Source organism: Dromiciops gliroides, chromosome 2 (assembly GCF_019393635.1).
Source record: "Dromiciops gliroides isolate mDroGli1 chromosome 2, mDroGli1.pri, whole genome shotgun sequence".
NCBI classification, from domain to species: Eukaryota; Metazoa; Chordata; class Mammalia; order Microbiotheria; family Microbiotheriidae; genus Dromiciops; species Dromiciops gliroides.
The window spans coordinates 655428819-655455949 of record NC_057862.1 but is presented as its reverse complement, the minus strand read 5'-3'; the positions used below and the strand labels follow the sequence as shown (position 1 = coordinate 655455949).

At 41.7% G+C, this 27131-nt stretch overlaps 1 protein-coding gene across 1 annotated transcript in view; it reads right to left on the bottom strand.

Moving 5' to 3' along the window:
* Positions 1–256: 256 nt before the first annotated feature.
* The window catches only part of CFDP1 (craniofacial development protein 1), a 158579-nt gene continuing 131704 nt past the window's right edge, over positions 257–27131 (bottom strand). The window contains 2 exon segments of the mRNA XM_043988887.1: positions 257–1236; positions 26425–26583. Coding sequence (XP_043844822.1) covers positions 1146–1236; positions 26425–26583 — 250 coding nt within the window. The 3' untranslated portion in view covers positions 257–1145.

Below are 27131 nucleotides of genomic sequence, written 5' to 3'. Positions count from 1 at the left end.
ATGAGAACATATGAGCCTGTACTAAAAGGTGACAGTAAAGAGGACTGCATAGCTCCAAAGACCACTACAAAGGAAGACAATTCCTACCAAATCCAGTTTGATGGTTAATAGTAATAGGAGAAACACAGGCCTTGGTTGCTACTGGTGACACCAACTCTGTAGGTGGACAGACGCTAAGCCACCAAGGCGAATGTAGAGGCTCCAGCGGCTTAACCACGTCTGCTCATTATAGAAGAGAACAAGGACACGTGGGAGGTCGAGGCTTTAATGCTTTTATTATTGTGAATGTTTTGGCCCCAGCTCCCTGTTCCCATCCCACCCTCAATCTATTCCTGATATTGTTCTTCCTGGCTGCTCCCAAGAGGAAGCCTGAAGCTGATCTGGGATGTGGGTGTCTTCATTTTCTCATGAGGGATGAGAAACAAAGTCTGGGGATATTCTCTACCAAACCAATTGACAAGAGATTTGGTGGCAGGATTGAACCTAGAAAAAATTGGCTTTTACTTTGGAAAGAGGAAAAACAATTTTCAATCGAGCAACAATATGTCCATAATTTCAGTTTCACATTATGCTAAAAGAAGTCCCACTGTAGAAGAGGGAGATGGGGGGGTGAGTGGAGAGGAAAGAAACAGAGAGGAGCAGGGGGGAGGGAGATGGAAGGAAGGTGAGAGAGAGAAAGGAAGTGACAGAACATGGGAGAGCTGAATACAAAACTGCCCAGTGACCTGGCATTTGGCCAGCAGAAGTGTGCCTCTATCTTTTCTCCTTAGCATTGGTGTCAGGGCAAAGGATGCACTCCAGTAGAGAGTCACGGTGATTTCAGCAAATCTAGGCTAACTGTCCATGTCAAGATGGGTGTCCTCTCTCTACCACAGGCAGAGACCCCGCTCTCTGCTGTGAGGAAGGTGCCACCCTCTTCACCAGTCCCAGAACAGTTTCCCACAGTAAGAACTTATAAAAATAAAACAAACGACACCATGCAAGATCAAGATATACAGACTGAGTTTCGACATGGAAAACAGAACACGGAACCACCCTTTCCAGAAAACAGCCGGTGAGCAGGACAGGAGAGATTTCACAGACACACAGAAGCTGAGCTCACAGCATACGCAGGGACCCACTGCCAGAACAGCTTTCCAGCGCCATCAAGGTTTCATTTTGCTCAGCCTGAGGTCCCGCTCAATTTCAAACTGTCTGTGATCCACTCGCTCCAGAAAAGCTTTCCTTTCAATGTACCTGGAAGGGGACAAAAGACAGCGCGTCAATAGAATCAAGGAGACTTACAGACCTGGACAAGAGACAATTCGGTTTAGAATTCAATTCGACAATAACTAGGCATTTATTAAGCACCTAGTAGTCCTGGGCCCTGGGGATACAGACAGAAATGAGAGTCTCTGTTCTATGTAGGGGGGGGGGGAGGAGAGGGAGACAGAAATATACTCAGATAAATATACAAATATATACAGAGTGATTTCGGGGACAAAGAGAGCCCCAACTACTGGGGGAGGGGTATTCCAGGAGGAAGCACTGCAAGTAAAGACACTGACGTGAAGGTTGAAATGTCCTATACAGGGACAAGGAATACAGAATTCATGAGGTGAAATCGTCCAGAAATCTGCGGGAGCCAGAGTGGCTTTGATGAGAATTAGACTTTAAGGGAAGGCCCTGCTTCTGCTCTCCTCACCTTCTCCAACAAAAATTCCTTTACACTGGGGAATGTGCTCTGGTTGGCCCACACCCTACTGACCTTTCAAAGAAATGGGCTCAGTGCCAGTGTCCCCCTCCTGTGCCCCCCAGCTAAAAGGTTAGGTACTTTGGTTTCCCAAATGGGGAGCAGCTCTTACAGTGCTTTCCTTCATTGTTCCAGGCAAGAGGGCAAGGTAGGCCTGGTACTGTTGCTGGCAGAGTGGAACAGGAGGCATGTGTGCATACCCAATGTCAGGCTGGCTGCTTAATGAGAGACAGCTGCATTATAATGTAGCTCCCTGTTTCAAAGTGTACCAGGCTTGCCTGAGGAAGGGGGGAGGGGACAGCTATGCTACTAATTAACCTATTGAGAAAGGGAGATGTCATTGAATCATCTCACTAATTTTTCCTTTGTTCCTCTAAAGAAAACGTGCATCTTTCATTACAAGGGCATTACATGTATGCCGGGAATGTTCTACTCAGCTCAGTAACCCGGTTTTTTTTGCTGAATTCATAGTCTTGGATTCGATACATTGTAAAACCCAAGCCCTAACATTTGTTTCCCTGTCAGACTGATTTCTTTCTTTCTTTTTTTTTTTTTTGGTGAGGCAATTGGGATTAAGTGACTTGCCCAGGGTCACACAGCTAGTAGGTGTCAAGTGTCTGAGGCCGAATTTGAACTCAGGTCCTCCTGACTGCAGGGCCAGTGCTCTATCCACTGAGCCACCTAGCTGCCCCCAGACTGATTTCTACTAAACATAAACAAAATATAATTAAACAAAATAAATCCTGTCCACTCCAGGGAGCCGGCGTGTTCAGTGAAAGGGGGATCCTTGCCTTAGCGGGCATGGTACCACTTTATGTGGGGCAAGGTCCAAGTCACCACTGCATTAGGATTGTGGAGAGAGGCTGGTTTAGAAAAGCCAGAAATTCTCTTTCCTCTGAAGGAGAGGATGAGATAGAAGACTGGATGGGGACCCACTGTGCTGCTGTTTCTGGGGCTAGGTTTCATCTGCAGAGAAGAATCTGGTAGATGAGGACAGCTTATATGCACTCCCAACTGAAGGCTGGAGCCTCTCCCATGACTGCTGGTTGGGGCACTTACAAACCACAGCAATGGTAAATTACTCTTCAAGTGACAAAGCTTCCATCTTCTTCTTGATGGACCACACTGTTGGTGGGTGTCCTTATTTCTTGGGGTGGGACAACTCAAGGATGTTCCATAGACCAGGCAGAATATACCCACTGTCTTGAACACTCTTAAAGGCTTCCTAAGGGGGCGATGAATAAATGCTCAAGGGGATCTGACTTTACCTTTGGTGGTGACAGCCCACAATTCTATTCCAAGGGCTACTGGGAATACTTAAATAACTGGCAGTCCTTACTCAGGAATAAGAACATGTGTTTGTGTTGGGGAAAAGCTTAGGGTGGCTGTGATGGATAGAGAACAGGTTATGAGAGAATAGCTCCCCGGTGGAATCTTAAAAGTGCTTTTCCAATGCAAACCAATTCATTTCATTTACAACATCTTCTGAGAGACAGGGAAAGACTAGGCAGCATGGTGCAGTGGAAAGGGCATTGGACAAAGGACCCAGGTTCAAATTGTAACTCTGCTTACTTAACTGATTGTTATTGTTCAGTCCTGTACAACTCTTTGTGACCTCATTTGGGGTTTTCTTGGCAAAGACACTGGAATGGTTTTGCCATTTCTTTAACTCATTTTACAGGTGAGGAAACTGAGGCAAACAGTGACTTGCCCAGCTCACACAGCTAGTAAGTGTCTGAAGCCAGATTCAAACTGAGGAAGATGTCTTCCTGACTCCAAGCCTGGTACTGTACCACCTAGCTAGATGTATAACCTTGGGCAAATCACTTAATCTCTTTGGGCCTCACTTGAAGAAGTTGGACAGGGGCCCTTTCCCAATCTAGAGCTATGATTCTGGTATCCTAGGAGTAAAGTTAAAGTCCACTCCCCCTTTAAAAATTAGTTTTATTGATGACTTTTTAATAACACAATCATTCTTGGAAATTCCAAACCCTCCCTAAAAATGCAAACAACCCTCCACAATAAAGAAAATGCTATTAATTCACTTTCTAATTCTTTCTTCCATAGCTCAAATTTCTTTTCCAATTTTCTCTTCAAGTGCTCTCATTCTATTTATAAAAAGCATTTTAAAACTTAAAAAAAAACCCAAAACAACCCTCTTTCTTCAGCTTCCCCAGGAATTCTAGGTGAGTATGTGCCCAAGTGGTGTTTTTCACTGCAGCTTTGTTTGTAGATGTCTTGAGCATCCTTGCCCCGATAAGAGCTCACTTTGGGGCAGCTAGGTAGTGCAGTGGATAAAGCATCAGCCCTGGATTCAGGAGGACCTGAGTTCAAATCCGTCCTCAGACACTTGACACTTACTAGCTGTGTGACCTTGGGCAAGTCACTTAACTCCCATTGCTCCACAAAAACAAAACAAAACAAAAAAAGAGCTCACTGGTGGGGTTCTTTTGCTGTTTGCCTATTCTTCCAGCCTCTTTCAAACTTGGTATTAAGGAGGAAAGGCTGGTCCAGTCTGTTATTGCTTCCTTGGTGTACTGAGTGTTGTATTATTCCAAAATCTCAAGGACAGTCTGGAGACTGGCAAGCTTTCGGTGCCCTCAGGTTGGTATGATCAAGGGCAAAATCTGTTTGCTGATCCACTGGCCCAAGTTCTGCAAGTTCCTGATCCAGGTTTGGGTCTGAATAAGAGCAAACTGCTGCTGGACTTAGCTCTAGTCAGTCAGCTGGGAAGCTCTGTGGGGTCAGAGCAGCAGAACTATAGGCTTCCCTTTGGTCATGCCTGGAATCCAACAGAGCTAAGGGAGTTCCCCTGTTATGGTTTATGTCAGGTCAGTCTGTGCCCTTAAGGATACTGTCTTGACATTATTATAACCATGTCCCTCCTTTTCCTTACATAGCAAATTTCTATAACCAGGGCAGGTGGACAGTAGAAGTTTTCTAAGTACAATACTAAATCTATTAATTAAGAGATGGATACTGGAACATCTCTGAGTTACTATAATAGGATGCAAGTATGAAAAGTCTTACAATTTTAATATGTATCTGTGATTAAATTATAATATAAACTATAATTAAAATGACAGCATAATTTGTGGTCCTTCAAAAGGGGGGAATTAGACAAAGTAATAAGACAAAGATGTGATATAAAAGTTTTCTAATTAGATGGAATAGTAAAGTTTAAGAAAGTAACAAGGGGGCTTTTTCAGCTTCTGACTTACAAGATGACCAACGGGCGTGCCAAGAAGGGCCATGGTCACGTGCACCAACTGCGCCCATTGTGTGCCCAAGGACAAGGCCATCAAGAAGTTCGTCATCCACAACGTCATGGAAGCTGCGGCCATCAGGGACATCTCTGAGGCCGGCGTTTTCGACTCTTCTGTGCTGCCCAAACTGTATGTGAGACTGCATTACTGTGTGAGCTGCGCCACCCACAGCAAGGTAGTGAGGAATCGGTCTTGCGAGGCATGAAAGGATCGGACACCCCCACCCCGCTTCAGACCTGCTGGTGCTGCCCCCAGACGCCCTCCAAAGTCAATGGAAAGAGCTATCTGCCTATCAAAATTCCTGAACTAATTGGAGGAAAATAAAATGGTTGGTTTTTTAAAAAAAAGTAATGGGGCAGCTAGGTAGTGCAGTGGATAGAGCACTGGCCCTGGATTCAAGGAGGACCTGAGTTCAAATTCGAGCTCAGACACTTGACATTTACTAGCTGTGTGACCTGGGCAAGTCACTTAACCCTCACTGCCCTGGGGGAAAAAAAAGAAAAAAAAAAGAAAAGAAAGGAACAGGATTAGATTTTTTTTCTCTAAGAACTATATACATATGTATATGACTAGCTTCCAAATGTATTTAGCATGGAAATTCAGGTTTTTAGTAAAAAGTTCTCAAAATTGGATTAAGGATTTTACATATGAAATTGTATTAACAATTGTAAAGAAAGTGAAATTATTTCCCCATTTTAGAAGTATTTGTTTGATAATATTAAAAATCAGAAAAGTTCATTTTACAAGTTAGACCCTTATAATTTAAAAAAAAAAAAGATTCTTATGGGGGCAGTTAGATGGCACAGTGGTAAAGCGCCGGCCCTGGATTCAGGAGGACCTAAATTCAAATCCGGCCTCAGACACTAGACACTTACTAGCTTTGTGACCCTGGGCAAGTCACTTAACCCTCACTGCCCTGCAAAAAACCCCCACCAAACAAAAAGATTCTTACATCAGGTAGAGGGTTTAGGTAAAGATAAAAACACCAAGTGATATATAAAAACTATTAAGCCTTATTACTAGCAGATTTTATCAGAATTATTTCGTAATCTCTAGAAGTGATTTGGAACTAGAAAAGCAGAGTCCCCTATAGAGTTGTCTTGAGAACGAAGCCTATTCCAGAATGTCCAAGAGAAGCTATCCAAGGTCCAGATGACTTAGACAAGACATCAAAATGTGCTGATTAAATGGACATTGGGAGTGGGTTACTAAGAGACAAGGAGACTTTGATGTTAGTTAATGGTCACTGTATTGCTTTGGACATTTGTCTCATGGTACTTATTCTCCCTTCTCCACATTAGTCCACTGTGCCCTCCAAGCAGTCTGACCTGTAAACTGTTTTAAATTTTATTATTGCTATTGCTGCCAGTTTTGGTTGTGAGCATATTATTATTTATTAAAGTTATAGGCCAGTAAGAATTGACTGCATGTCTCCCCAGCTTCTTGTGGGAAAGCAGGGAGAGAACTTCAGCACGGTAGTTAGTGTGAACAGGAGAAAAGTCCCAAAGGACCCATGCTATCTCCCAGAGAGACAGCACTTGGTCTCAAGGAGACCTAAGAGTTCAGAAGGCCTATAAACTAGAGAGCCAAGAGTGCACACCAGAAGAGGCTCCTCATCTCTTGCCAGGGTTTTTATCCTCTTTAGATAGAGGTGGGTCATTATACATTGATCAAAGCTAATTGGTTAGCATCATTCAATTCCATTGGTTGACAGGATTTGAAGGTGGTTCACATTAAAATGAACCCTACAGATGACATCAGGGAAAAGACCCTTACTCAAGTTATTTAAAGAAAAGTCCATTATCTAGGTGTGGTTTGATCTCACCAATCCTTCACTGAGCTAGACAAAAGAATCCATCTCCATTTCTTTTGATCCCTTGGGTTTGTCCCAAATAAGATTTGCTGAAGTTTCTCAAGAACTAGACTTTCTGGAGTGGGAGGTGGGGGGTGGGGGAGGAGCACTGAGAAACTGATCCCTGGGTCCCCCCAGAAATCCATTATTAATAATTATCATCAACAGAGACAGTAACTGGGGACCATTAACTATTAATAGCCATTAATATTCCTGGATGACAGGACACCTAGGAACCAGATCTTAAGTAAAGAGATATGAACACAGAGACCCTTTGGGTCTGACAAGTTTAAGTATGTATTTAGGAACATGTGCAGAAAAGGCCAAATTTGTCCTTAGGTTCACCTTATGATGTGTAAACCCCAAAAACACACCCCCAAGGAAAAAGATACCCACCTTGGGGGATGTCTTAGGACCCCAAGATGTCCAAATTAGGATAAGACCTCCCATGAACCATCCACAAGAAGGAGATTAAGGTAATGAGATAACCTACTTTTTCTTACTATAAATATAACTATTCTTCTTCCCCCTATTTGAAAGACCTACCTGGTGCTCTCCCTGTGGTCATCAGTATTTTAATAAAACTTGGGAAACTGAGTCATTGAGTCCTGTAATTCTTTGGGATGCCTCATGAGCAGTCTGATCAATTAACCCCCCTCCTCCACCCCCCACTACAAGAGGACTTTGTTGTACTGTTTGAACCTAGCCTTTCATGACTTGGGAAGCTGGACCACCTCTACTGCTGCTTAGAGACCCTTAACTAAGGACCCCGGTTAGGCTGACCAGAAACCCAGTCAGATCCAATAACTGATGCAAGGAGTTTCCTCACAATTGTACATCTCAAGCAGCTCATATGTCTTATCTGAAAATTGGCCTCATACTGATCAATGAGTTATTGTTTCCATGTTCCTTTGATTATTCACAGACACTTGGGGGAAGAAAGACACCTCTTCTGATTTCAGGGAATTGCACCTGTTCCATTTCCCCCTCCCAACTTGGAAAGTCCCTAATCTTTCCTCCAATTAGAAATCAGATTACCTAATGCTGTGTCCTGTGAATTGTTTCCTTTTAATTAACTGGTCTTATTTGATTGTTTTTAGTGTATAAAAACTAGACTCCTGTATGCGGGGTAGTGCCAAAGCTGAAGAAGGCAACTGGTGCAGATTTGTTATTCCATTAGCATGCACTGATTAATAAATCGCTGTTTGGAAGCCTGGACCTTTGTTTCCTCAGTCATTCCATCTTTCATTCACCACATTTTCTGAATTTCCCCATCAGCATTTAGTCTGGTGCATTTTCTAGATCTGCTTAGAGTTTGTGGACCACAGCACCACCCTGCTTCCTACCATCCCATGATCCTGACTCTGTCCTCCTCAGAAGGTATGATTTAGAATCTGTTTTCTGACACCTTCATGGGGCTATTTTCTTTTCTTTGTAATTCAGAGTTCATTCTCCTTTTGGTGAATCCTTCATTTACTACAGTCTCTGATAAGGAGGTGGCCCTTTGAGGTCCCCCTTTTATAAATGGGGAAATTAAACCAAAAGGGAAATGATCATTTCTAAGATTATACAGTAAACCAAGGAGCTGGGTCACCTCATTTCCAATCCACCGCTCTACCAATTAGACCACATTGTGTCTTCTGCCTTCACCCATACATAAAATGCATGGCTTGGAAAACTTAAAAGAAATGCAGTGTGGGGCAGCTAGGTGGCACAGTGGATAAGGCACCGGCCCTAGATTCAGGAGGACCCGAGTTCAAGTCCAGCCTCAGACACTTGACATTTACTAGCTGTGTGACCCTGGGCAAGTCACTTAACCCTCATTGCCTCACCAAAAACCCCCCAAAAAACCACCCCACCCCCAAAACAAAAAGAAATGCAATGGTGTGTTTCAAAAAAACAGTTTGAGCAACATGCCACTTCCCTGCTACCCACCTGTTTGGAGAGAATGTGTCAGGGTAAATGGTCTTGAGGGCTCTGTAGTTTGTATTCCTGGATCTCACTTAAAGAAAAGGAAGTGGTGCTTGAATTAGGATGCTCCATTAGGCATGAATAATGATGCCGCAGGTTTTAGAAGCAAAGCTAAATCAGGCTGACCTTGGGAATATTAAGGACAAAGCATATATCCTGGGGAACTTAAGGCAGCCAGCAGAGGGAGAAGCTGGTCTCCCCAACTAGTTCAGGAAGCTTCAAAGAAACACCTTGAATGGAGCAGTCTTTCAAAGGACAACCCAGATAAATGGTGAGGCAGGGGTGAGGTGCCCAGAGCCTGAAGGGTTCATTTATCTCCTTGACACTTATCTGGAAACAAATACTGTGGTTAATGGGATCTCTGCGATAGCTCCGGTTTGGTGCCCAGAGTCAACTCTAAACAAAACCACCATTGAGGAAGGAGGTCCCAGATTCAGAGACTGCAGACAGCACCGATCGTCCTAACAGAAGGGACTCTATGGCTGGCTTATGGGCTTCTCCATCAGCTGTATTACTATGCATAGGCAGCCTCATCAGTTGGTACAGGACTTTCAAGTAGAATATACTTGGGGGCCTATGGAAAATGCGACTACTAAGTGGAAAGACAAAACAGCTCCTACGTGGGATGGGGATGATTCAGAAGGGAGCTTCGCACATGCGCCTGGCTCCCATGCACTGTTCATTTGAAGCAGGCCATAAGAGTTTTCAAAGACAAATCTAAGTGGGCTGCCCTAGGAGGTAGTATACTATCCACAAGTGCACTGAGACGGTTTATTTCATATTTATTTTCTACGCTAATGATTTCAGTTTCAGTTATTCACAGTGACTCAGCAAGACCGTTCTAGACATGTGGAATGCTAAAGGAATCTAAATGCTAAATCTCTGAGAGGGCCTATTCTCTCTTCACTGACACTGACTATAAATGTGTCCTAATTAAAAGATGGCTACTTGTCTAGGCCAAATTTGATAAAGTGCCAAGTATAGATCAATAACTAAACTGATTTATTTAGCATCTCTAGTCAAAATCAGGACGTATCTAGTAGGAGTTGACATTATTCTGAATTCTAAACCCAAATGATAATCTCAAAGTGAAAAAAATAAAGTCAGTTTTTCTGATATCTAAGCCAAAAGAAAGTTTTTTTGTTTTTCAGTAGTTTCAGTTGTGTCCAGATTTTTGTGACCCCTTCTGGGGTTTTCTTAGCAAAGATACTGGAGTGGTTTACCATTTCTTTCTCCAACTCCTTTGACAGATGAGGGAACTGAGGTAAACAGGGTGAAGTGACTTGCCCAGGGTCATATAGCTAGTTTCTGAGGCCAGATTTGAATTCAGGTGTTCCTGACTCCAGGCCCAGAACTCTATCCACTATACCACCCAGCTGCCCTAAAGAAGTTATGGAGGACAAAGAATAAGAAGACAGAAAATGAAAAAGGAGAATTCTTCAGTATCCATTCTCCAGGCCCCCATGTTGCACAAGGCAAAACCAATAGGGATGCCAAAGGAAAAAGAAACAAAAGCTGTTTCCCTCTCTTCCCTAAAGGTCTAGCAGGCAGGGGGCTAATCAGGTTTGCTAACCTGCAACAATCATACTGCAGGATTCCTAGAGTCTCTAAATCATACCAAGATTTTGTGGTTTGCTCAAGAAAAGAAAGACCAAAGGAAGAAAGTTAAAAATATGAAGTAAGATGTGCAGGCACCAGACTTTTGGTGTCTCATTCCAAGCAAAGACAGGCTTCAATGACACTAAAACAAGCGATGACATTATATAATAAAGTACATTTGTAAAAGATTACAGTTCACAAAACCTTTGTTGTTCAGTTGTTTTTCAGTCCTGTCTAATTCTCTGTGGCCCTATTTGGGATTTCTTTTTTTTTTTTTTTTATGGCAGGGCAATGAGGGTTAAGTGATTTGCCCAGAGTCACACAGCTGGTGAGTGTTAAGTGTCTAAGACCGGATTTGAACTCATGTCCTCCTGAGTCCAGGGCTGGTGCTCTATCCACTGTGCCACCTAGCTGCCCCTATTTGGGGTTTTCTTGGCAAAGCTACTGGAACATTTTGCCGTTTCCTTCTCTAGCTCATTTTACAGAATAGGAACTGAGGCAAACAGGGTTAAGTGACTTGTCCAGGGTCACACAGCTAGGAAGAGTCTGGGGCTAAATTTGAACTCAAGGAAGAGGAATCTTCCTGACTCCAGGACCAGTGCTCTATCCACTGCACCACCTAGTTGCCCTCACAAAACCTAGTAAGACAATAACAGGTCATAGCAACATTCTGGGCCCAGAGTAAAGTTCCCATCATGGCTCCCTCTGTGCTAATCAGAATGTGATCTAACAAGACAACACATAACGACTCTGCAAACATTAAAGGGCTAGGTAAATTCCAGCTATTATTATTATAAAATATTTTAGACAATGAATTTTAAATGAACGTGAGATGGCAAATATTGGTTGGGGTTGGGGATTTGGAGAAGAGAGGTATTTGCTGTCTCTTCATTGCTTTCAGAACTCCTGCCATCTCCTCTCAGAGCAACATGACCTTCTTGACAGAGGGTCAGTCAAACCAAGTCTGTTCCACTGACAATGCCATTCACAGAGTTCGAAGGTGAGTGGGTGGAATTTAAAATTTTATTTGCTCTCCATTTCTTTTCCTCCCACATCTTCCCTAAGTTTGTGGTGTGTCTTGGATTACGCAGGTAGAAACTTCCGAATGAGAAAATTTTTCTTTGGTTTTTGTATTTCCCCTCCCTTGGAACCAAAAGAAGCAGTCACTAATCTCCAAAAACCTTCAATTTGACCCAATGGAGCTTGCGGACAGTCCTTACAGGCCATCTAGGCCAGTTTGTTTTTAATCTCTTCAATGCAGTAACACCTTCCTCTAAAATCCCTGCATTCTACATGAGCACTGCTGGAAACACTTGTCTTTAATGATTAAGACCTCTGGGAAATTCACTTTAATTGAAGTAGAGGGTTAGACAAGGCATTCAAGTGCATAGTCTTCTTACATTGACATTTCCACAAGAAAGTAGAGCAACAAAAGGTTCTCTGGCACAGACAAAGGACATCACTTAGAACGGGTGTGAGCACCAACTCTCCTGATTGGCTTCCAGTTGAGTTACAGAGTTACATCCTTCATCTCTAGGTCACTGGATTCTACAGAAACCCAAACTCCCAGCTGCCAGGTAGTGGGACAAAAGTTTAGCAACATCAGTCTAGTCAGTTGTGACAGGATGGTCCCACGTTGCAACTGTCGCCATCATGGTAAATATCACTCAAGGGTATTTGACTTGTTCCCAAGAGACAAGAAAAAACCCATCAGCCTTTTAGAGAAACTCTTCGAATTTAGGAATAAATTTAGAAAGTGGGTGAGAACTGTAACGATTGGAATAACGCCACCTGCTGGATACTTACTGTAGAGGAGTTCTGCCCATGAAGGGAAGGTCTTTGAGGGCAAGACCAGGAGTCAGGAAGTGACGCGGGCTAGTGGGAGGAGGAAGGAAGAGACTGACGCTCAGTCTCGCGCTCTTTTCCTCTGGACTCTGGTGGAGAGCGGAGCTAGAAATGTGCTCTCCCTTTAATAGATAAGAATCTAGGCCTTTCTCTCTCTTTACCAAACTCTTATTCTCCTTAATAAATGCTTAAAAGTCTAACTCTTGCTAAAGCTTATAATTTATTGGCGACCACTCATTAGATATTTTAGACAGACTAGCTAGAATTTTAGCCCTTAACAGATGGCTGACCACGAAGAGGAAAGCTAAACCTCAGTCTTCTTCTGATCTTCTGGTTGGGTAAGAAATTTCCCCTCTCTCTCCCTTTAACTAAGTACTGGCGTACTGGCTGTGTTTTCCCTTTAAATTTTTTCAAATGGACCTTTTAAACTCCCTAATTACCCTATTTTTGATTTTAGTCTGTTTAACCAGACAAATGGGAGATAAGATCGTGTTAATGCTTTGTTTTTGTGGATTTTCTATTTTTCTTTTTATTTTTGTTAAAAGAGCCAGCAACTTACTCACACAAGGAAATATCTCTCCCTCTCCCAACCATGCTTTTTCAGTGAAACCTGAAGAGATTCCCCCAGCTTTTCCCAGTTCTAACACTAATTGTTGCTTTAATTTTGCATGCCTGGAGGTAATGACCCACCCTCTAGAAGCTTTTAATCCCCTAGCACCTGGAGGCAAAGTGGGGGTAGAGGAATCCAGGCCTGAGTTCAAAATCAAGTCTGATTCAAATTGCTCTGGTCCCTCCCCTCCTCTCCAGACCCCACCCTCTACTCCTCCTATGGCCAAGCCCTTTGCTTCCCCTGCCTGGGAAGTCCAGAGATCTGATGCTCATGCGTAACTTTCTCTAACTACATTTGCAGCTTCAGGCTCAGCCCTTCCCCAGCCTGGCTGTGCTTCTGAGACAACCTTAGAAAACCCTTTAAATTCCAGATATGCTTGTTTTGTTCATAATTTTGCTAACCTGCTTTTGTCTTTCATTAGTAATCTTATAAAGCATTTGTATGGTGAAAAGACTGACAGACAATATAGAGGGGTTAAAGAAGAAAAACTCAAGCTGAATAAGAATGACAATCATCAACATAGTCCAAGACTCCGCTTCTTTTGCCATGGAAGGGTATATATTGTACAGAAATGTAGAAGTAAGCAGCAAGGTATTGATATGAGTGTTGGGGATTTTAGATATCGGAATCAAAAGTGTTCTGAATTCACTCAGAGTAATAATGTCAGTTCAGAGGTTACATAGGATTTCTATGCTATTACATCTACATTTTGAAATTAATGGTATGGGGTTATTTTCATGCTTTTGAGATTGTATCTTATACTTAGTTTTTAAACAAGGAGAATATTTGTAAAAGTTTTTTTATAGTCATGTGATCAAGTTTATATTTTATAATACTCTTATTAATATTAAGTTCATGCTCATTTAGATTTCCTTAGTTTGAATTTCATTGTCTTTTATTGTTCCATGTGTATTTTCTTCTATTTGTTTATCTATCTAATTTTGAAAAACATTGTAAGATGGTTTTGATTTCATAATACAGTGTTAATTCTAGGAGTGTTGTGCTCCCATATTCTGAGTTGTTTGTTTCTGTTATTTTTTCTCAACTGATTATTTGATCAAACTCTTTAAAGCATCTCCTTGGCAAATTGGTTGCCATGGCAAGTGTAAATTGATTCTAGAAGTATTATTTTTGATAAGCATATTCCAAAAAAAAAAAAAAGAGGGGAACATTTGTAAAAGTTTTCTTTTTTCAAAAAAAAAGTTTTCTTTGAGATTCTGTTGTGCTTTAACTTGTATTTAAATATGTTCTGATTTTTCACAAAAGTAATTGTATACTAAGTAAAAAAAAGGGGTATATTTGAAATTGTTGCATAATTATATATTATATTCTGAGTCAAGATGTATTCACATTTTTTGCAATCATTTATTATCCTCAATTTTAAATCCATATGAGACTTGGATTATGGGAACTTATCATTTAAGACATTAATTGCCTTTATTCTGAGTTATCAGATGCCAGTTGGCCAAGGTGCCATCCAATCACAAGAGGAATACATATTGCTCAAGGAGCAGACACTGAACTGTCACATGAGGGGAGACATGCATGAAGTCAAGGTATGGCCGAGGGAACGGCTTTTGACAAATGTTGAGGTTGGATTCTCTTGGTTTAATATTTTATACTCTTTTTCCCCACAATATTGTACAGATGGCTGGAAGTATTGATCCCACCCATCTCACTTCTACACCTGGCTTCTATGCTCCCTCCTATATGCCTGATGCCATGGACATCTCAATCCCATGCATCTGATTAAGTTTGACTCAGTTTCCTCCAATATGTTCGGTGGCATGGACATATATTCCATCCACCTATTTTAAGCCTGGCATACTGCATGGACAGTACATATTGCTCAAGTGTGGGAATGCTCATATCCCATCATTTCTCTGTTCTTTTATGGTAACCCCCATAATTATCTCAGGTGTCATGATAAATAACAGTGTTGAATTTGGCCTTGACACCTGTTACCAATTATATTAGATTTTCTAATTTCTCATAATGGCATGAGGATAATTAGGCAGATGATGCAAAAAGTGATGAAACAAAGATAAAAATTATTTTTAAAAATTAATATCGCAGCAATTGTCTTCTCAATTACTCTCCATAAGGGGGGACTATAATAATAATGTAATTTTAAAGAATGGTTCAATTTTTGTTTTATTGTATGTTTCACGTGTTAACAACTAAGATTCTGTATTCCCTTAGACATGTTTTTGAGAACTTTCATTGTTTGATTTGATTATTGACAAAGCTATTTTAAAGTTGTATTAAGCTCAATTTTGTAGGAAATTTCCTGGCTGATTACCAGTATCCACACATCAACCCCTGAAAAGACTTCCATTCCACGACTACACCTAGAGGACATCTGAGAAAAGACTTTCAGAGACTTTAAATGAACAGTTTTGATTTGTTGTTTTTGTTGTTTTTTTTCTCTTTCTGTTATAATATACACCATCTGTAACATGTATTCTCTGCAGAGGCCCTCCCTTTGCAAGACTAATGTCAAAGCGTCGGTTCATGAGGACAAAAAATCGCCCCTCTGGACAAAACTTTCCTCTCTTCCTTTTCTATATTGTTGTTCACATATTATTAGTTAGCAATAGTTATCATATTGTTTTTACTGTTCCGTCAAGGAAACATTTTGTTTCTTGAGGAACAACAGGGGGGACTGTAACGATTGGAATAACGCCACCTGCTGGATACTTACTGTAGAGGAGTTCTGCCCATGAAGGGAAGGTCTTTGAGGGCAAGACCAGGAGTCAGGAAGTGACGCGGGCTAGTGGGAGGAGGAAGGAAGAGACTGACGCTCAGTCTCGCGCTCTTTTCCTCTGGACTCTGGTGGAGAAGGGAGCTAGAAATGTGCTCTCCCTTTAATAGATAGGAATCTAGGCCTTTCTCTCTCTTTACCAAATTCTTATTCTCCTTAATAAATGCTTAAAAGTCTAACTCTTGCTAAAGCTTATAATTTATTGGCGACCACTCATTAGATATTTTAGACAGACTAGCTAGAATTTTAGCCCTTAACAGAACAAACATGAAGGAAAAGTGTTACTTTTTGACAGAGGCCTGTTCTGAGGAATGACTACTGGTGCCTTCAGATCTCTGGCTGCTACTGTGACTCTGCCCAACCAGCCTGAGACCCCCAGTTACAGGAAAGGAGTCTAGAAGTAATACTTCTCACTTAGTGTGTCACAAAGGCTTTTCCACTTCTGCAGAATCACAACAAAGATAAGACGAAAATTTGGTGCCTTAAATTAAGTACCTACTATGTGGATGCAAAACCAAAAAGTCGAGTCCCTGATCTTTAGGACCTTAAACTCTATGGGGGATATATGTGTACTGGCACGTGAAAAGGGAAAATTTTCATGGAAGAAATGGCAACTCAATTGGGCCTTGAAGAAAGATGGTAATTCTGGGAGGCAGAAATGACAAAGGAGAGCATCCCAAAGATGAGGAATAGCTTTTCTGAATACATGGAGGTAGCTAATGAGGGAAACGGTATGGGGAATGCTTCATAGTCCCGCTGGGTTGGAACAAAAGATTTCATAAAGGGAAACAGTATGAAATGAGGCTGGAAAGGTAGGTGAGAGCCTGGGCTGAAGAGTTTATCTTTTATTCTATAAGCAATGGGAAATCACGTGGTTGGGCTTGTGCCTTAGGAATGTTAGTCTGTCACCTGTGTGGGGGATGGACTGGAGAGGGAAGAGAGTAAAGGCAGAGACCAATAAGGAGGAGATTACAGTGGTCTAGGTGAGCAGTATGCGCTAAAAGTGACAGCTGTGTCAAAGGAGGGGACACAGGTGAGAGAGCTTCCCAGCAACACTTGGGAACTGATTGGCTGTGAGAAGCTGAAGAAAGGAAAGACTTAAGAATGTACCTGAGGGTTACAAATTAGGAAGGTAACTATGACCGTGTTTGCTTTTTAGTAACTCAAGATGCCCACATGCAGTGAAGTGAGTATTCTCTCTACTAGGGCAAGTCACATGTGGCTATAGCTTCTTGTCCTTTGTGATCATTGCCCATGTAATCCCAAGGCTCTGTGCCTTTAAAATATTTAACTAGATAAAATGTGAACAGCCATGGTTTCTAGATTTGTCCTTCTCATATACAATGGATGTTCTAGGTACCAGATAATGGAATGTGGCAATTAAAGCCCAAGTTCTCTTTTCAAAGTATTCAACAAACAGTTGGATGAAAATAGCTCAGTTATGAGGCCCCAGGGCCAAGTTCTTTTATCAATGAGAACAGAGAGATAGACAGAGGTTCTGTAATTGTTCTAAAGTCACCAAAAGATCTTGGAAATAAAGGCAGATCTAGAATCAACTCCAGGAAGCCAAGTTTCTTTGTCACTTGTGACTGCTTGGCTCTCAGCCCCTCTACAAATTCCAATAACTGCTGCTGATTCTGTTCCCTGGCCTTTTGAAAATCTTGAAGATTTCTATTATGCCCTTTGTCAAGTTACGTACCTATAGTTCTTTCCTCCAATCCTCATATGGTATGATTTTAAGGCCCTCCAATATCCTTCCTAAAAAATGGGGTCTGAACATGTACTCCACTACAGTTTGACCAAGGCAGCGTACAGCAGGACTGTCTCATCTCTAATCCCCAATACTATGCCTCCACAATAACTTTCTTCATCAGTCTCTAACACTGGGGATTCGTACTGAACTTGCCACGCACTAAAACCCAATTTTTTCAGACGAATTAGTTTCTAGTTACAACTCCATTTTACACTTATGAACCCCAGTATAAGACTTTCCATAATTTAATCCTTGGATTAGTCTGTTAAGATATCTTTGAATCTTTATTCTGTTGTTCAATGTCTTATCTATGCCTCCTACCTCAGTGTCATGTGAAAATCTGATTAAGATGCCATATATGTCTTTATTCGAGTCACTGTTAAAAATGTAAAACAGAACAGGCCCCAAAGTCGTTCCTTGGAACACCACCACGATAAGGTGATATTGACCCATTAGTGACCACTCTTAAATTCCAGCCATTCAAATAGTTCTGAATCTTGTCTAAGCCACATCAGTGTCTTGTCAACATGAATGGCAGAAGACTGTCATTAGATGCTTTGCTTCTAATCTAAGAAAACTATTTATAGCAGGCTTTGCTTATCAGTGTTTTAGAGTTACTCTCCTCTTCTAGGTTTGTGTCTTGGGCAACTCTGGACTCCCGATAGTTTTTTATCTTTTTTTGTTTAGTTAGTTTTCCAGTGATCTGCTCTAGACAACCTGGTATGTTGACCTCAGTGGGAGTTTTGGGGGCTAAGTCTGATATCCTGGCCCCTTTGGGAGACTCTCCTGCATTGATTTTCTGGGTAGGGTATGAGTTAAGACATACTCTGGGCACTGAGTCACTGCTCCAGACCCCAAACACCTCACTGAGCCTGAGGCTGAGTCTAAAATCCCCTCTGGGATGCTCTGGGCTGCTGGCTTAGTCAAACACCAAGTCTGAGATCCTGGGCCTACCCCTGTTCCTAACCTGATCACTTTCCTTTAGACAGAATTTATGATCTTGGGCTAGAAAGCTGACCCACTGAAGCTTCTCCTTCAATTTCCTATCATCACTGCATCCAGCATTCTTCTTTAGATTGTTGTTTGAGAAGTTGTTGGGGGAGCTGAGCTGTGTGGCTTCTTCTTCTTCTACCATCTTGGTTGGTCTTCCCAGCCTCATACTGTTCCGACAGAGATCAAGTGAGAAAACTTACTGTAAAGGACTTTGTAACTGTCATTACTGCTGACATTACTCTTATTCTTATTGTAATTAAGAGGCTGGTAGCACTGATAGGTCAAACAGATTTTTATAGAGGTCTCTTCTTTCACCTTCTTTGGCTACAATTACTGCCTGCTCAGTTAACAGTTCCCCATGCAGGAGGTGGGCCCCTAGAGTGCTTGTAGGAGCAAGCTCAAGTAAGCTCTATGGGAAATAGGCCCGGAAGGCAGGTAAAGGCTGAAGAACTAGAAGGTCATCAAATCTGCATTTGAAACAGACCAAGTGGCAGTGGGTCCTTCAGGCCCAGGAGGAAGAGCAGCAGAGTTTCAAAGTTCTATTTTATTAGTTGTTCACTAATTGAGTTATGTTGTTTTCCAAGGCTTACAGCACTCTGCAAGGCATGCATGACCCTTCTAATCTTGTTTTCTCTTTCCAGCCTACGTTTGAGTCATTATGCCCTGCCTATAGCTTTGCTCTCTACTTTTATGAGGCCTCCATTAACTCTGGCATCCTGAACAAGGTTCACTGGACAAGTGGAGCCTGCACTGGCAGCTTCTCTATGTTTGAGATACTGGGAAAGAGGAGGAAGTGCCTGGGGCTCTGTAAAGTAGGAGGGTGGGTTAGGGAAATGAGGTCCAGAAGATCCCAAACACCCCCACACTGTGGTAGACTTTTCATTGATACCCTTTGTTTTTATGTTGCTGAAATCTTTCTCCATATTCCCACCTACTCTCCTTCCTTAGAGAACCATCTCTTAGTACAAAGAATTTTTTTAAAGAGAGAGAAAGAGGAAAAAATGCATTAAAATCAATCAACATACCAATAAAAAAAATCTGGTGTGATGTGCAAGGCTGCATACCCATCCCACCCCTCTTTCCCCCAGCCAGCCATGGGGGAGAGGTCTTCTCCAATTTCTGCTTTAAGGCCAAGCCTGTGTCTGTCCTAGTCATCCTGTGTAGAGTTTTCAGGCTCTGCTTATTTCCCTTTGCATAAGTTTGTTTGTGCTTGTACACTTGCAGAGTTAGATTCTTTGACAATCCACTCAAGCGCCACAATTTATTTGGCCATTCCCCAGTTGTTGGGCATCTATGTGTGGGTGGTGCCCATTGCTGTGAATGTCTGATGACTGACCGTTGCCCTTTCCTTGGATCAAGCACAGAACATGTCAAGGACCCTTCCCTTGTTCAGTTGTATCGTTACACTTCTGGACAAATGGCCTATGTCCGGTGAGTTAAATGTATGCCATTGTCTGGGTGTGGTGGCAGAGGCTTGTAGTCCTGGGTGCTGGGAGAGGCATATGCCTTTGCAAAGGCTGCCCCTCTGCCTAGAATGCTCTCCTTCCTAGCTCCCTTCAAGACTCAGCAGAAGCCCACCCCTACAGGAGGGCTTTCCTGGCACCCCTTAATTATCAGCGCTCTCCAGATTCCCACACCCTTCCCCTTCTAAAAGTCTCTCTCTATATTTGGATTTAATGATTTATGCACATGTTTTTTTCCTCCAGAAGAATGTGAGCTCCTTGAAGGCAGGGGTTACATGATTTTCCCCTTCATATCTCTATTTGCCTCTTGGTACCACCACTAGACACAGTATGGTGCCCAGCACACAGTAGGGGGTTATGACCATCCCAAGGGAGCTCTCTCTTCTGCTCATCTCACAACCCTCTGGACAGCATCCTCCATCACCTCCTTCGTTATTCTAGGTGCTGATCAAGGGGTGGCCCTTTGTGCCAACTCTGCATCTCATGCCCTCGGGTCTCTTCCAGCAGACTACCCTGGCATCCCTTCTTTTTCATCTTGATCTTTAGCCTTTTTCATCTTCAATCTTCCTACTGGTTCCCTCCCTCCTGCTTACAAACACATCCAGAGCTTCCCTGACCTTAAAAAAACTCCCCCTAGATCTTGCCATTTCCACTAATTATTATTTCACATCCCTCTGCTCTTTATTAGCTAAACTCCTTGAAAGAGCTGTCAAAAAGAAAGAAAAGGAAAAGCTGTCTATACTCATCACCTTCCTTTCTACTTCTCTCCCTCTCTCTCCTAAAATATTCTACAATCTGGCTTCCAAACTCTTCATGAAATGGAAACTGCTCTCCCATGAGAATCCTGGCCAGGGGTGGGCAGTAGCGGGATAGTCATCTCTTTCTCTAGAACTACCTCTACTGAGATCAAACACCATCGGGGCTAACTGCTAATCACTCCTAAACCAAGCACCCTGTCTGCAAAGGGCCTTCCCCTAGCAAAAACTGAAAAGCTTATCTGCATATGAGAAAGGGGGGAAGAAATACTACAACTACAGATCTCCTTCCCTTCCTCCTCTTTCTTTTCATTCTTTTTTTTTTTTTTGCAGGGCAATGAGGATTAAATGACTTGCCCAAGGTCACACAGCTAGTAAGTGTCAAGTGTCCAAGAATGGATTTGAACTCAGGTCCTCCTGAATCCAGGGCCGGTGCTTTCTCCACTTTGCCACCTGGCTTCCCCCCTTCCTCCTCTTTCACAGAAGTATCACCTAAAGATTCATCAAACTATTTCTTTACCTATTTTCAATAAGAAGAAAAGGAATATGGAAAAGAAGCCACCCCTCCCTCCTGACAAAAAGGGCGTCCACACTGTGGAAGGTTCATACCCTTACGTTCAAAGAGGAGAGCACTGCGGCTGGTGGCACAGGGATATCGCACTCTACCCTGTTTGGGGTACTACACACCAGCCACAGCCCAACTGGGCCACAATGGCACAGATGAAAGAGGCTGTGATTAGGTGGGAACTCCTGTACGAGTCATCCTGTCTGATTCTGAGGATCGGTGGAGCCAAGATGGAGGATTAGGAGCCGCTGCCCAGCTGAACTCTCTCAACAGTCTCCTCCAAACAACTTCAAAACAACACCTCAAATCTGATTTTGGAGCAGCAGAGCCAACAAAAGGGTGGGGTGACATTTTTCCTGCCTAAGAAAACCCATGAGGTCCTCAGGAGAAGTCTGTGAAACCAGGGACAGGCCTGTCTGGAGTCCACAGGCCACATGGTAACAACAGCAGCAGCTTCAGGAGCTCTCAGCCCAGAGATGGTGAGTGTCACACAACTGGTCAGAAAGAGATTCCAAGGGACCTTTGCTGGCACAAGGCACAGTGGGTACTGGGTACAGCACTGATTGGCAATTCTACTGCCCATAAGCAGTCCTAGGTCACAGTTCCAGAGCAGAGACTGGAGCACCACAGACCAGGGCAGCTGTGACTACACCACTCCCAGGATTGCACTATCTTGGAACCACCAAAAACTTACAGACTCCCAGAACTGTCTCTGAAAACAGTAGCACAAGAAAGCCTGAAGCTTGGGAGGGTGCCTCCCTATCCTCAGGTGAGCAGAGCCCAACTTCAATGTGAAGTTCAAAGTCAAGAAATAGGCGGGGAAAAATAAGTTAACAACAAAAAAATAATTTGACCATGAAAAGCTACTACAATGTCAGAGAAGATCAAGTTCATAAGACAACAATGTGAAAATTTACTCCCTAAAAGCCTCAAATAATAATGCTAATTGGACGCAAGCCTAACAAGAATTCCTGAGTTAAAGAAAGAAATGACTGGCAGAAGAAAAAGTAGTAAAAGAAAGGAGTGATGCAAGAAAATTATGAAAAGAGAATTAAAAGCTTGGTAAAAGAGGCACAAAAAATACTGGAGAAAATAACATCTTAAAAAACAGAATTGGCCTAATGGTAAATAAAAGAGGCGCAAAAATCCACTGAAGAGAAGAACTCCTTAAAAAGCAGAATTGGCCAAATGGAAAAAGAGGTATGAAATTCTCACTGAAGAAAACGATCTCTTAAAAGTTAGAACTAGGCAAATGGAAGCTAAGGATTCCACAAGATATAAAGAAACAATAAAACAAAGTCAAAAGAACAGAAGAAAAAGTGAACTATCTTATCAGAAAAATAACTGACCTGGAAAACAGATCAATGAGAGAAAATTTAAGAATTATTGGACTAGGGGCAGCTAGATGGCGAAGTGGATAGAGCACTGGCCTTGGAGTCAGGAGTAAGTGAGTTCAAATCCCACCTCAGACACTTAACACTTACTTAGCTGTGTGACCCTGGGCAAGTCACTTAACCCCCATTGCCTCACTAAAAAAACAAACAAACAAACAAAAAGAATTCATTTAGGGGCAGCTAGATGGCGCAGTGGTTAAAGCACCGGCCCTAGATTCAGGAGTACCTGAGTTCAAATCTGGCCTCAGACACTTGACACTTACTAGCTGTGTGACCGTGGGCAAGTCACTTAACCCCCATTGCCTAAAAAAAAAAAAAAAAAAAAAAAAAAAAAAAGAATTATTGGACTACCTGAAAGTGATATCAAAGAAAGAGCCTAGATAGAATTTTTCAAGAAATTATCAAGGAAAATTGCCCCGATATCTTAGATTTAGAAGGTAAAATAAAAATTCAAAGAATCCACTGATTACCTCCTGAAAGAGATTACCAAAGTGAAAATTTCCAGAAATATCATAGCCAAATTCTGGAGCTCTCAGGTTAGAAAAAAAATACTTTTAGCAGCCAGAAAAAACAATTCACATATCATGGAGCCAGAGTCAGGATCACACAAGATTAAGTGGCTTCCATGTTAAAGGAGCAGAGGGCTTGGAATGTTATTCCAGAAAGCACAGGAATTAGGATTACAAGCAAGAATAACCTACCCAACAAAATTGAGTGTAATCTTTCAGGGACAAAAAAAAGATATTTAATGAAATAGAAAATTTTCAAGTATTCCTGATGAAAAGACCAGAGTTGAATAGAAAATCTGACATTCGAAACATAAGAAGGCAAATATGAAAGAGTAATAATAAGGGACTCAATAAAGTTAATTCCTATATAAGCAGATGATACATGTAACTCCTAAGAACTTTATCATTATTAAGGCAATTAAAAGGATTTTACATAGACAGAGGGCTTGGGTGTTGATTATGGTAGAGGGTTGGATTGATTATGATGGAATGATCTCCAAAAAAAAAACAAAAACAAAGAAGGGGTAAGAAAGAGGGATACTGGGAGAAGGGGGAAGGGAGAGGTAGAATGGGGAAAATTTTCTCACATAAAAGAGGCTTACAAGGAAAAGCTTTTGCAATGAAGGGGAAAATTCAGGGATGGAAGGAATGACAGGGAAGGCTTGAACCTCATTCTTTTTGGAATTTGTTTAAAGAGGGAAGAATATATATAGATATACATTCAGCTGTGTATAGAAATGCAGCTTACCCAATAGGGAAATAGGAGGGGAAGGGAATAAGTGAAAGGGATGGTTAAAGAAAGGGCATATTGAGGGAGGAGATGGTTAGAAGTAAAATAGACTTTTGATGAGGGACAGGATAAAAAGAGAAAGAAAGGAAGAAAAAGAAGAAAATGGGATGAAGGCAAATACACAGTTAGTAATTGTAAATGAATGTGTGTGGGATGAGCTCACTCATAAAAAGGAAGCAGATAGCAGAATGGATTAGAAATGGAATCCAACAATAGGCTGTTTACAAGAGATACACTGGAAACAGAAAGACACACCAAGTTAAAATAAAGGGCAGGGGGGCAGCTAGGTGGCGTAGTGGATGGAGCACCGGCCCTCGAGTCAGGAGTACCTGAGTTCAAATGTGGCCTCAGACAGTTAACACTTACTAGCTGTGTGACCCTGGGCAAGTCACTTAACCCCAATTGCCTCACTAAAAAAAAAAAAAAAAAAGATAAATAAATAAATGAATAAAATAGGCCTAATTTAAAGAGATAATTAGGGAAACTAAATTTTGCTAAAAGGTACCATAGACAATGAAGTAATATTAAAAAAAATTTCTGGGGCAGCTAGATGGCACAGTGGATAAAGCACCGGCCCTGGATTCAGGAGGCCCTGAGTTCAAAATCCAGCCTCAGACACTTGACACTTTCTAGCTGTGTGACCCTGGGCAAGTCACTTAACCCCAATTGCCTCACCCCCCCCAAAAAAATTTTTTAGCAAGTTTCTCTGATAAAGGCCTCATTTCTCAAATATATGCTGAGTATAGAACTAAGTCAAATTTATAAAAATAGGAGCCATTCCCCAATGAATAAATGGTCAAAGGATATAAACAAGCAGTTTTCAGAAGAAGAAATCAAAACTATCTATAGGTAGGTAAAAATGCTGTAAATCGCCACTGATTAGAGACATGCAAATTTAAACAACTCTGGGGTACCACTTCACATGTCAGAAATGACAAATGCTGGAAGAGATGAGGGAAAAATAGGTACACTAATAATCTGCTGGTGGAGTAGTGAACTGGTCCAACCATCCTAGAGAATAATTTGGAGCTATGGCCAAAGACCTATAAAACTGTGCTTTGCCCCAGCAATACCATTAGTAGGTCTATATCCCAAAGAGAGCAAAGAAAAAGGAAAAGGACTTATATATACAGAATCATTTATAGCAGTTCTTTTTGTGGTGGCAAAGAACTGGGAATAGAGGGGATATTCATGGGGAATGGCTGAACAAGCTGTAGCATATAATTATTTAATTAGAAATCATTGCCATTCAATTATTAATTGTTATTAATTATTGACACAACTATTTATACATCATTTATATATTAATAATTTTAATTAACTAATATAATTATACTTTTGTGCTATAAGAAATAAGGAGGGGGCAACTAGGTGGTGCAGTAGGTAAAGCACTGGTCCTGGATTCTGAAATAACTGAGTTCAAATCCGGTCTCAGACACTTGACACTTATCAGCTCTGTGACCCTGGGCAAGTCAAAATTTGGCTACTCTCATCAATGCAGTGATTCAAGACAATTCCAAGGCATTCAAGATGAAAAAATGCTATCCATTTCCAGGGAGTAAACTGATTAACTCTGAGTACAAATTTAAGTATAACTTTTTCCCTTTCTTTATTTGTCTTGTATTTTTTTAAAAACTATGGTAATATGGAAATCCAGTTTGTATGATTTCTTGTGTATAACTGATATATTGCATGCTTTCTCAATGGGTGGGGGAGGGAGAGCAAGAGCAAGAGCAAGAGCGAATTTGGAACTCAAAATTTAAAAAGAAAAGAACACTAAAAATATATAATAAATTGAAATGTTAAAATTTTAAAAAGTTATCTACTCTGATTTTGAAGCATGAACTTGTATAGCTAGAAGTCCTATGAGAGGGACAAAAGAATTTGATAAGACTAAAGCAATCTTTCCTTTGCTCTTGCCTAGGAAAACAGATACCAGGGGGCCAGATTCTGTCAGATAAATACATCATGCTCTTTAGGAAATACTATTGATTTTCCTGCATCTATAATTATGGCCTGAGCAAAACAACTGGCGCTCTAGTACCTTGAGAGAGTGTGTGTCTCCTCCCCACCCCTGTCCTCTACCCCCAACAACCTTTTTTTTTTTTTAGTGAGGCAATTGGGGTTAAGTGACTTGCCCAGGGTCACACAGCTAGTAAGTGTTAAGTGTCTGAGGCCGGACTTGAACTCAGGTACTCCTGACTCCAGGGCCGGTGCTCTATCCACTGTGCCACCTAGCTGCCCCAACAACCTTTTAAAATAGCTAGGGTGAACTTATTCTCCCAACAGAATCTGGGTCAGGGCTTCATTAAGAAATAAGAAGCGGGGGCAGCTAGGTGGCACAGTGGATAAAGCACTGGCCTTGGATTCAGGAGTACCTGAGTTCAAATCCAGCCTCAGACACTTGACACTTAACTAGCTGTGTGACCCTGGGCAAGTCACTTAACCCTCATTGCCCTGCAAAAAAAAAAAAAAAAAAAGAAATAAGAAGCAACCACCGATTGTTCTCATCACCCTCTGAGCCAATTCTGGCAGTTTCTCAGCAGTTTGAAAGGTATCTTACCCCTCTTTTCCTCGATTATGGATAGCCAGTTCTTCACCAATACCCTCCTCCTCCTTGAAGCTTTCCCAGTCCAGCTTGGATTTCTCCAGGGTGCTCATCTTCTGTTTCTTGGCTCCAATTTTCCCCAAAAGGCTGCTCATTCCACTTGGTCTTTTCAGCCTAAAGAAAGAACAAACACAAAGAAGGTCCCAGTGAGGAAGTGGAGTCTCCTTGTCAATTCAACTCAAACACTTGTATAGATATTTGATTCATGGACAGAGAATCGCACTTGATGGGAACCATATTCAAATTCTCTTCTAGGGTAGAAGGTGGTATGGGAGAAATGGGGTATGGGGACCCCATTTTCCCATAACAAAGGGACTAAAAGCAATCTAGAGTTCCAACAAAGTTTTCTTTTTTATAGTTGTGACTAACTAACAAGATGGAGAAAGAAAATAACTTTTTCTTTTTCTTTTTTTTTTGGTGGGGCAATGAGGATTAAGTGACTTGCCCAAGGTCACACAGCTAGTAAGTGCCAAGTGTCTGGGGTTGGATTTGAACTCAGGTTCTCCTGAATTCAGGGCCGGTGCTTTATCCACTGTCCCACCTAGCTGCCCCAGAAATCACTTTTTCTTAAAACCAATGTGCTTTGAATGCCCTGTGTAGCATCAGGTCAGAGCTTATATCAGAGTTGTAGCTAAAATTAGGACTAAGGGTTACAGGGAATA